Source organism: Oryzias melastigma, unplaced genomic scaffold, assembly GCF_002922805.2.
Source record: "Oryzias melastigma strain HK-1 unplaced genomic scaffold, ASM292280v2 sc00385, whole genome shotgun sequence".
In the NCBI taxonomy this organism is placed as follows: domain Eukaryota; kingdom Metazoa; phylum Chordata; class Actinopteri; order Beloniformes; family Adrianichthyidae; genus Oryzias; species Oryzias melastigma.
In genome coordinates this window covers 4826-16025 of record NW_023416982.1, presented here as the reverse complement: position 1 = coordinate 16025, position 11200 = coordinate 4826, and the positions used below count along the sequence as shown (strand labels likewise).

The window sequence follows — 11200 nt, the reverse complement described above, 5'->3', positions numbered from 1 at the left end:
GGGACTTGAGTGTTTTACCGGCACCATGAGTGAGAGTGGTGTGTGTATGAGTGAGGCTCCTCACAGTGTCGGCTGTTCTGTGGTTCCGAACTGTTGAATAAGAGGTGGTCAAAATGTTGAAACCAACTGATGTAAATGGCCTACTTGTACGGTTCTTCCTCCAATAACATGGGGTCGTGCATTGTATGTGGCACAAGTGATTACTGGATTCGATCCTGCCAGCCATCTACTAGGCTCTGCTCCCACCCAATTCACTACAATATATTTCCTTCCAACATCTCTTATTATTTCAAACATTTTGGACAAAGCGCCACTGAGCCGCAAGGGGGTGCTTGAAGAGCCGCATGCGGCTCCGGAGCCGCAGGTTGCCGACCCCCGGTCTGGGGGATCAGACGACAGGCTGCGGCTGAGCGTGTTGTTTTGTGTTGCAGCTGGTGGTGGACCTTTTTATTAGTCTTAGTCTAATTATTTGTTAAAATAGATCATCTTTGTAATAATTACTTTCATATTTTATGAACAGACTTTTCATGTATTCTTACACAGCAGATTTTTAAAGAGCCGACCAAAACCTTTTCAGTTTTTGAAATTATTTTTACATGTTATTTTATACACAATGTTATTTTTTTATTTTTGATAATATACCCACATGTACTTCGAGATTATCTTCTTGATTTTTGAGTTCAGGGTTTATCCACACAAAACAGGACTTTCAGAGCAGCTTCAAAATGTTACTGAAACATCAAGAAGCTGAATCTTTTCAGAAGAAGATGAGAGACTAAAGGATGGAAATGGACAAAGTTCATCTTCTCATGACCTCATGCTGCAACAGTTTTTAAATATTTTTCTCCTTCATCTGGTGTGAATGATTGTGGTGTTAACACTACAACCAGGAAGTGACCATAAAATACAGAAATAGAAAATGTTTCCACACTGAGACCATGTGACTCTTTACATCACAGAAGCTGATCTCAGTGGTTTAGAAGAATAAAGACATTTGCTGTTAGAAGAGGACATGGATGAACAAAGAGCAGAACTACTATCAGTCAATCCACACTGTGAGTATTATCGATTATCAGAATGACAACTTTTTAATTTCTCGTTGACTAAAAAAAATTAACTACTTTGTGAAAACTTTATGAATGATATGCAGCACATTTTAAAAACGCCTCTAACTGTACGAGACGTACAGCTGCATGTTAGATCATCTGCAGAGGTTTGATTGTACAGACTGGTGTCTCTGTTAAAATGATCAATCCCAGTACATGGCAAATATATGTAAAGTATTCTGGATTGGATTATAAAGCATTTTTTGATTTACAGGCAAATCTTTACTTTGGTTTTTCTTTAAATTCACGTTCTCATGGCTGCAGATTTTTAAATGTCAGTTTTTCATCAATAAAAAAATGTGTTAATTTTTATAAGATTTTTTTTATGAAAAAAAATAATTAAAGTGTTTCTTATCAACTGTCTTTAATTCAGTTGAAATATTTTTTTCTTTCTTTTCTGCTGACGACGTATATTTATCTTAAGGAAGGATAAAGGTAATTATTAAATTTTTTCTATTGAAAATTTACAGAAAACATAATATTTTTAGCTCCTCACAGTTATTAGCTTTTGCTGAAACACTATTTCATTTTTCTCTTTTCCATCAGGATTGAGAGGATGGGGCACACTCTGCTCTGTAAACTGGAGTTCATCTGTGAGTCTGAAGAACTTTTGCTGTTTCATCACATAAATCAGGAAAAATGCAAATTAAAAAAACAAAATATATATTTCAACTAAATAGTTCAAATTTCATGTTTGAACTGCAGCTCATTTCTACACAGATTTTAACTGAAATCTATCAGGGATCATGAACAGTTTTCATTATTAATATACCATTTGACTTTGTTATTTTACTACAACTTTTGCAATACTTGTGGATAAACTATTGAATTGATGTCATATTCATGTACAGTTTTAGTTTCATTCCTTGAGTCTCTGATGTTTCCATCTTTCATGTACAGTAGTGCTGTATTCACTCCTCCACTGTGGACACACTCAAGGTGACACTTTCTGTTTTTTTGTTTTTACATTAATATCAGTTTAATTAATCTCAACACTAGTTTTCTTTTTTGTTTAAAACTATATATGTTATTCTTTGTTAGTTTTTGTTTAGAATGTAAAACTAAATGTATTTATTAAATTGTGTGTTTGTGTTTGTTGTAGATGCTGAGTTGACTATTGAACCCAAATGGTCAACTTTTTATATTGGAGAATCTGTGACCTTCAAATGTGACATGAAGGAAGGAAGAGCAGAAGACTGGACATACACATTGAAGAGAAGTGATTGGACAGTTTCTTCTAACGACCCACAACATTTAGTATTCAATCGTCTGGATAAACATCACATTGGTGTTTATCAGTGCTGTGGTCACAGGAAGAGTTCAGATTCTACAACATGCAGCAACAGAGTCTCTATAGACGTATCAGGTAATTTATTACTGTTTTTGACATGAGTCATTTTATGTGAGAATCTATATTTAGTTATTTATTCATAATAAACAAACTGAATTATATATAAAGATGTGTTTTTTACATTACCATGTCTTAATGCATAACCCAAACGTATATGCATTCTCATTACAATAGATATTATAGGAAAATGTGTTTGTTAATTATTGCAGACAAACCCAGATCCAGACTGACAGCAGGAACAACAACTGTGTCAGTAGGAGACAGAGTGACACTGAGCTGCTCTGTGGAGAAATCTGCTGGTTGGAAATATGAGTGGTTCAGAAGAACCTCACACACCTCTGAATACAGAATCAATGATGGAGAAAATGGAAACATCAGAGTCTCACAAGGAGGAATCTACAGATGCAGAGGATTTAGAGGAGAACCAGCCGTCTACTCTGATAAAAGTGATGAAGTCATCATCAGCATAACCTGTAAGTGATTTAAGTTTAAAGCTCTCAATAATCATTGATTTTAAGAGTAAAATGTGTTTTATTGTTTTTAAATCTGATGTAATCAGTTTCCAACAAAGTGAGTGTGACCCAAAAACCCAGCTGGTCTCAGATGTTCAGAGGAGAGAAGATCACTCTGACATGTGAGGTTCAGGGAGGTGAAGGAGTTCAGTGGGAGTATGAATGGAGAACACCTCAGTCACAGACATTCAGGACAAACAGGAAAGACTGGACATTCACAGCTTCCATCAGTGGAGACTACAGCTGTAAGAGCAGACCCACAGATGATTCCTATTCTGGAACAAAGTGGAGTGAAGCTGTCAGAGTATCTGTTTCAGGTAAACTTTCCCGCCCATGTGTCCTTGGGCAAAACACTGAACCCTGAATTGCCTCTGGTGGAAGGTTGGCGCCAGTGTTCATTAGCGGAGCCACCACCAGTGTATGAATGTGTGTGTGAATGGGTGAATTAGTTTGTGACTGTGAAGCGCTTCGGCCCTCGAAGGAGGGTAGGAAGCGCTATACAAGTATACGCCATTTACCATTTAAACTGATGTTTTTTTGTAAATTTTGTCAATTAAATGTTTAAATTTATATATGGTTTTTATTAATAATTTTTCATTTTAGATGTTGGCATCTGCTTACAGATAAGTATATTCTTTGTACTTCACAGCATACAAACCAAAGGCTGAACTGAAGATCACAGAGTCTCCAGCAGAGGGCAGAGTGAACCTGAACTGTTCAGTCAAACCTTCATCATCTGGTTGGAGTTTCTTCTGGTTCAGAGGAGAGAAACTCTCCAAACCACTGACCGCACAAGATGCTGTTTTCCTTTCAAATGGACAAATCAGTGTCTCACAGGGAGGAGTCTACAGATGCAGAGGAGGAAGAGGAGAACCAGTTTATCACACAGAGTTCAGTGATCCAGTCTCTGTTGATGGTGAGTTTAATCAGGGTTTTATTAGAGCAAAGAACATTAAAATATGAAATGTATAACTTGATTTATTTTACTACTTTTAAAACTGTTACGTTTTTTTCTTTTATTTCATAAATAAAAACTAATATTTTTATTCTCAATTAGAAAGTCACTGGAATGTCTTTGTCTTCTAAAATGCCCAAATGTGTGTTGCTGTAAATGTAAAATACTCACAGCAGTGAGGGGTACTTCATGACCATAGTAACTTAGTAACAATAACAATTCCTGATGCAACATTAACAAAACCGTCAACATAGAACAAGCACTGAAATAACAGAAACATATTGAGTCAATTACAGCTAATGAACTTTAATGTGTCTCTGCAGTTCCTGAAATAACAAATATGTTGCACACTGAGAGAGTTGGTCCATCATTAACGCTAAATCCCTGGAACTTTCAGCTTCTGCTGCAATGCCCCCCTCCCCTTCTCAAAGTAGTGCTGTGGTGATCACCTTAATGACTGGACCTTCAAGTTCCAAATTAGATCTAGGTTGTACGACAGCACACAGTTCTGCTCCCTCTCCCGTGTCCACATACTTAACCCCGGGCTTACACTGCTAGCGTCACAGCTCCGTTGCGTTGCGGGAGTGGACTAGCTACAGTCGATGGCTTACACTGCTGCTCCAGCCACAACCTGTGAAAGCTCAGCCCAGACAGAGTAGTGCTGGATTCTCTATGATCAGCTTCTCGTCGTCCATGGTTATGACTGACAACACTGTGCTACAACACACTTTGAGTAACCCGAATATTACGTAATGTTTACAACACGCTGAAACCGCCGAGTTCAGCGGAAAGTTTGTTTCATTTTGAAAATATACCAGATGCACTTTAAATTAGCTCGCAGGGTTTCCGGTTTAAGTCGTGAATAGACCCAACTTCACAGAAAGTGATGACGATCAGCTGCGTCATCCGTCAAAATTTGAACCAAACAAAACAGATTTGCAGTGACGTAGAGGTCAGTCCGCAGACGCAAGACATGAACGCCGGCAGTGGAAGTTCCTCTCGCACTTTTAATGTTAGGAAAAGAATGCGGCGCACGCAATAGAGCCATGACGCTGGCGGTGTAAGCCCGGTGTAAGCCCGGGGTAAGAGAAACAGGTTTTGAGGACCAGGCAGTCCTGGCCTACGAGGCGAAGTCTACAAAAAAAGACTTTTCTCCAGTATGTCTGTGTTTTGTGGCACAACTGCCTCTCTTCAACATGCTGATTGCCTTTTTCGAATTGGGAAAATTGTCTTTTTACAGATAAAGCCTTCTCATCATTCTCTTCTTCAACAAGTACTAGTTTAATAGTCTACTTATGTATAAGTATCACGTGGAGATGTTCTGGCTTCAAATCCATGTACTGGCATATCCTCATCATGGGAGGAATCTGAGAAAATGAACTCTGATTCCACAACAAAAGAATCGTCTTCACTGCTCCCAGAGTCCACATCGAGGATTATTTGAAATAGAGCTAAGGGTTTCAGAGGAGTGTGAGTCTTACTGCTATTGGGATGTTTGTCTTTTTGACTTGAAGATGTGTCTATGTTTATAAGTCATAAACATGAACTATTTGACCAAAAGTATCGGCTCATCCATCCAAATGATCAGTATCAGGAGTCCTAATCACTTCGTTTGACCACAGGTATATAAAATCAGCCCTCAGACATGCAGACTGTTTTTTAGAAAGATTAGTGAAAGCATGTTTTGCTCTCAGGATCTCAGTGAATTCCAGTGTTGAACTGTCATAGGATGCCACCTGAGCAACAAATCCAGTCTTGAAATGTCTTAAATATTCCACAGTCAACTGTCAGTTCTATCAGAACAAAATGGAAGAATTTGGAACAACTCAGCCAGGATGCTGAAAGTCTAAAGAGGTCATAGACTTTCTGCAGTCAGTTGCTGCAGAGCTGCAACCTTCATGTGACCTTCAGATCAGCATAAGTACAGTACACAAAGAGCTTCATGGAACGAGTTTCCATGGCAGCAGCTGCATCCAATTCCGTGAACATGCATAAAGTTGGCGCGTCTAAGCGCATGTGGCAGATTTTCCATGTTTTTTGTCATAGAGCAGAGCAGAAGAATAACTATCATGGAGAACATTTAAAATATCCTGCTTCAGTTTAGTCTGACAGCCGAGTTTTCAGAGTTCTGCCAAATTGTGGAGCTTCTTCAATCAGAATCAAAGGTTTCACACAAGAGTTGGTTAAAAGACACAACTAAGTTGTTCATAAACAAGAATCTTTCTCCAACAGAAGCGGTCCTGAGAGTGTCTCCACTGTGGTTGAGTCCTGGATCCTCAGTGACTCTGAGCTGTGAGGTTGAACATGTGTCTGCAGGATGGAGCTTCTACTGGTATAAAGCTGTTCCTGATCTATCACACAAGTCTGGCTCTTACAGCTATGAGCTGCTGCCTGCTAGCTCCAATGGGACTGCAGACAACTCCTACATCATTCATGGACAGACACACACAGCAGGATATGTGTGCAGAGCTGGAAGAGGAGAGCCACACGTCAACACTCTTTACAGTCAACCTCACTTTGTCTGGTCTGGAGGTCAGACTCAGGATTCTTGAGTCATTTCAAAGGTTTCTGTTTTTAGTCAATCCAGCTAAAGTGTGCTGATCTTCCTCATGTTTGTGTTCAGATCTTCATCCATCAGCGTCTCTCTCAGTGAGTCCTGACAGAGTCCAACACTTCACCTCTGACTCGCTCTCACTGACCTGTGAGGGAAACTCTGCTGAGTGGAGAGTCGGCAGCTTTCTGCTTCCTGACTTGCTGTCATTCTGTTCTGACTGGGGAACAATGACTGGATCAACATGTCATGTTCAGAAGATCCAGTCCAGTAATGCAGTGTTCTGGTGTGAGTCTGGATCAGCTTTCAGCAACGCAGTCAACATCACTGGACACAGTGAGTGGAAACATGTTTGGATTCCTTTTTTGAGCTTCACTTCCACACAACTTGAATCTGGATTGAGATGATCAACTGGATGTCAAAGCAGAATGAAGCAGACAATGTCAAACATGTGCTGATGATCTGTGATGAGGATGAATGTGGATGTTTCCAGATGATGATCTGATCCTGCTGAGTCCTGTCCATCCTGTGACTGAGGGACATTCTGTTACTCTTGGCTGCAAGTGGAGGACAGAAAATCTTCTTTCTAAAGTGTTTTTCTATCAGAATGACACATTAATCCAAAGTGAGAGCAGAGTGGAGATGATCATCCCTGCAGTGTCAAAGTCACATGAAGGCTTCTACAAGTGTCAGTCCTCAGGAAAAGAATCTCCACAGAGCTGGTTGGCAGTAACATGTCAGTAAATCTTTCCAGTTGTTCTCAGCATGAACAATAACATCAGCATTTAGTTCATGAATGTGTCACTAAGTTTGATTTAAATCTATGATGTGTTCCAGCAGCATCCAGACCTGACAGCTCTTCACTTCCTGTTCTGATGATTGTTGGACCAGTTTGTGTTTTTTTAATGATGATTTTCCTGCTGATGTTTTATTTGTACAGAAAGTCAAAAGGTGAGAAGTTTTCTTTTAAAAATCACTGTGATGATTATATGATTTTTCAGTTTTGCTGTTCATCATAGAAACATGTGATGTTTTCATTTACAGATTCAAGCTCCATTAGGTTGGTACTTTTTTTCTTTTATTGATTGATGTTTTTATTTATTTAGTTATTGATTACTTTCATCTCAGCAGATCTGATGAACAAAATCAGAATTGTGATCCAGATGAGACTGATGCTGAACACAACACTTATGCTTCTCTGCTCCACGGTCAGCCTGAATTCTGACTTTTTTTTACATCATTTATTATTTTTCTATAAGAAATATTCTAATGAACAAGTTGGAAAGTTTGTATTAAATTTCTAATTTCAATTTTCTTCTGGTTTGTATTTGAAGGTGACGTTGATCTTTATGAGTCACTCAGAGGCCCTGAAGACACAGAAAATAATCCTGTATATGTCAACATAGGTAATCTGAGGGGATTTGTAGGATGATATGAAATAATTGATCATGAATAAACACAAATAACAGCAAACTAAACTTTTCAACCTGTTAAATATTAACTGTGAGTGTTGTTTATGTTCATTTTCTACTGAAATGAGCATTTTAGAAAAAGAAAAGTCCAAAAATGTGTGGTAGGAAAGTCATGTGGAAATATTTTTCTTTCAGATGAATCCTGCTGCGTTACATCAGCTGAGCTTTAAAGCATTACAGAGAAAGGTCAGTGACAAAAATTATAACACCATCAGCATAAGCGGATAACATAATTCTTCTACTGAAACCACGCAAACACAAACCCTCTGGGACAGTTCTTATGAAGGGAAGTCTTAAGGACTCACCTATTTAGAAACTTTTAACATGTCAGAATGAAACGTTTTCAGAAGAAAAAACGTCATATAACTCTACTGATACACAGTAAATGTCTGTCATCATCAGGTTCTGAAGAAGAATGAAGATGAACTATATCTGCCTCATTTTCTACCCTGTAACTCTGAGAACGCCACCTGGATTAAGACTTCTGTGAATCAAGAGAAACTCCAGAGGAAGACTCTTTCTTCAGCTGCTGAACACGACGAACAAAATGTACAAAACTTGTTGGTATTTGAGATTGTTTCTGAATTATATTTGAGTCTCCACAGAAATTTGGGTTATTACAACAACAACACTTAGAAATTGTAGACCAGATAACAAATATTTTTTTTCTCCAGGAAGTTACACAAATGTTCAATTCATTGTACTGCATTCAGCCTCATTTTCACATTTATGATTGTGTTTGTGTTCATTGCATCATAAAAAATCATTTCAAATTATTAAAGTATGTTCATACATGTTGACATTTCAAATGTAAATGTTTTCAAACTCACTCATGCATCTCTGTTGCATCTCTGTGTTGCATTTTGGGATCAGTATTTAGCTTCACAATAACAGTATCTGATACATAAACTGCAGCCCAATCTGCGCAAAACTTTATATTTTTATAAGTAACCTCATAATTCTGGTAAATGTACACAGATTTTAAAATTAGAACTCTGGAAACAGGTGCATCTATTACATGTATGTTGTAGGAAATAAACTTGATGATGCATATTCTTCACTTGAAAGAACACGGTTAAATGACAATATCATACACTCTTAGTTCCCTTTTACACAAGACAATAATGATACTATCACATAGGCAAAACTGTATAATGTTGTTCTGCTGTATAATAAATAACTTGATATGTGAGCAGTGTTCATGAGTGTGGCTGTCTGTCCTTCAGTTGTCAGCACCAACATGTGGTCAAATTATTGTTGTGTCTCATTGTTGCAGTGCTGTTGTGTTGACAGTTTTGTGTTTTTAATTTGCTGGTGTTAAAATGTCTTTTAGTGCATGTGTGTTGTTGTACTAACTTATCAAGCATTTTAACCCGCACATTTGATCAAAACCTCCCCGTTCTAAAACCAGACAAAAACTGAGGACCAAGATTCAAAAGACTTCAACCAGAAGAAACAGCATGTACAGTATGATGCATTTAGAAACAAATAAAATAATATTTACTAAATAACTCTGGTCCATTTGGTGGTATTGACCTGAAATCACTTCCAGAGTGTTCCTCGTCTCAAGACCAACCTAGAAATGTCAAAACCAAATAGACAGACCCAGTAGAAGGGAAGTTATTAGAGAAAGTCCATTATCTCAAAGTTGAACTTTTTAGGACCCAATATCCTGGACCAGTTCCCTAACTTCCTTGTGGTTATTTTTGCTCTCCCAGTGTGTTGGGGGGCTTCAGCCTGACTCTGGCAATACCATCTTTGTGTGCCTGTGACTTTCCAGGACTTGTGGAGCTCCGGTGAGGTCCGGCTGCACAGCTGATCTCTTTAGCTGGAGCGGCGTTCCGTCACCAATTATTTTACCGGAACGCCGCTCCGGAGCGTTCCAGCTTACTTTCACACCTGGTGTTAATCTATTGCAAAGGACAAACTGATTTTTCTGAGTAAATCTTTGTTCTTCAAGCTTTTTTTTTCAAATATGAACAAATTTGACCCAAGATTAGGTGGAAATTTACTTTTTTAGATGATTTTTTCTGTCAGAGTTAACAGCTTCTAGTATAAATGCTGATTGAACACAGAACATATTTTGTATCACAGACAGACAGCACTTATTTAAATGAAAATGAAACCCTTAAATACTAAGTAAAAGAACAGTTTACAATGTCCCTCCAAAGCTGCAATTTATAAGCTTTAAGGAGATTTATTTTAGCGTTAATACAATTATCTTTAAGCAGATCCTACACTAAAAACATGTTTTGATTTCATGGCTGTTTGGAGGAGAACGATCAGATGGATTTGGTCCTGGATCTGAGACCAGGGAGTGCAGTCAGGTTCTCATAAAGACCCGGTTCTGGAGAGCAACTAGAGTCTGTGCAACATTTCATGGAACCTTCACACATATGTGTACAACTACAGAGGGAGCTAGTACATCTGAACAAGCTCAGTGCATTCAATTGACATGTCCCCCTCTGCTGGTCATGTTGAAGATTAAACTGAAAAATATAAACCTGCTTCCCTGCATTTAACATCTAACATGATCTGTTACTCTGATTGATTTTTTCTGATTTTATCCATCCTGTTGACTCCCAAAGAGAACCTCAGCATCTTCATCTCTGTTACCTCCATCTCTGCTTCCTGTCTCTGTATCAGTCTCTAAACCAATAACATGGTTGCTCTCACCACAGTCTTCTACACCTTTGCTTTAGTTCTTGCTAAAATTCCTTTTTTTTCACTTGATTTTTTCCTTCACCCATTCCAACCTGCTAGCCGCTCCTTTACATCTTTCCAACACTATTCTGAACTGTTGACCTAAAGTACTGAAAGCCCTCCACCGTCTTCACCTCTGCTCCCTATAAACTCAGCGTTCCTCTTCAGTTCTTCTCATACACAATCAGATACTATGTTGACCTGACTTCCATTCCTCTCGTTTCCACCCCCCTTTAGATGTTCCTCCACCTGCTCCCTGCTCTCACCACAGATCACAATGTCATCTCCAAACATCATGATCCACGTCTAACATCATCTGTCAGTTTATTCATCACCACAGAAACAAGAAAGAGTTCAAAGCTGATATGTGGTGCAATCTCACTTTAATTTAATATGTCTACTTTTAGTATCAGACTTAATCTATACTGGAGTTATTTTTGCTCATTAAGTTTAATGAAGCATTTTTGGTTTGTTATCTAAATAAAATCCTGATCTTCCTTACCCTTCTTCCTGAAACTTCAGAGAAAGAGAACTGACTTCTCATGTAATC

The 11200-nt window shown here is 38.3% G+C and overlaps 1 protein-coding gene across 1 annotated transcript in view; it reads left to right on the top strand.

The window, feature by feature from the left end:
- The window catches only part of LOC112139251, a 30887-nt gene extending 21168 nt beyond the window's left edge, over nucleotides 1–9719 (top strand). The window contains exons 2-11 of the mRNA XM_036211028.1: nucleotides 1653–1699; nucleotides 2667–2930; nucleotides 3017–3214; nucleotides 3619–3885; nucleotides 6082–6456; nucleotides 6548–6811; nucleotides 6969–7211; nucleotides 7316–7371; nucleotides 8350–8496; nucleotides 9666–9719. Coding sequence (XP_036066921.1) covers nucleotides 1653–1699; nucleotides 2667–2930; nucleotides 3017–3214; nucleotides 3619–3885; nucleotides 6082–6456; nucleotides 6548–6811; nucleotides 6969–7211; nucleotides 7316–7371; nucleotides 8350–8496; nucleotides 9666–9719 — 1915 coding nt within the window. The remainder of the gene's footprint in view (nucleotides 1–1652; nucleotides 1700–2666; nucleotides 2931–3016; nucleotides 3215–3618; nucleotides 3886–6081; nucleotides 6457–6547; nucleotides 6812–6968; nucleotides 7212–7315; nucleotides 7372–8349; nucleotides 8497–9665) is intronic.
- The last annotated feature ends 1481 nt before the right edge of the window (nucleotides 9720–11200 follow it).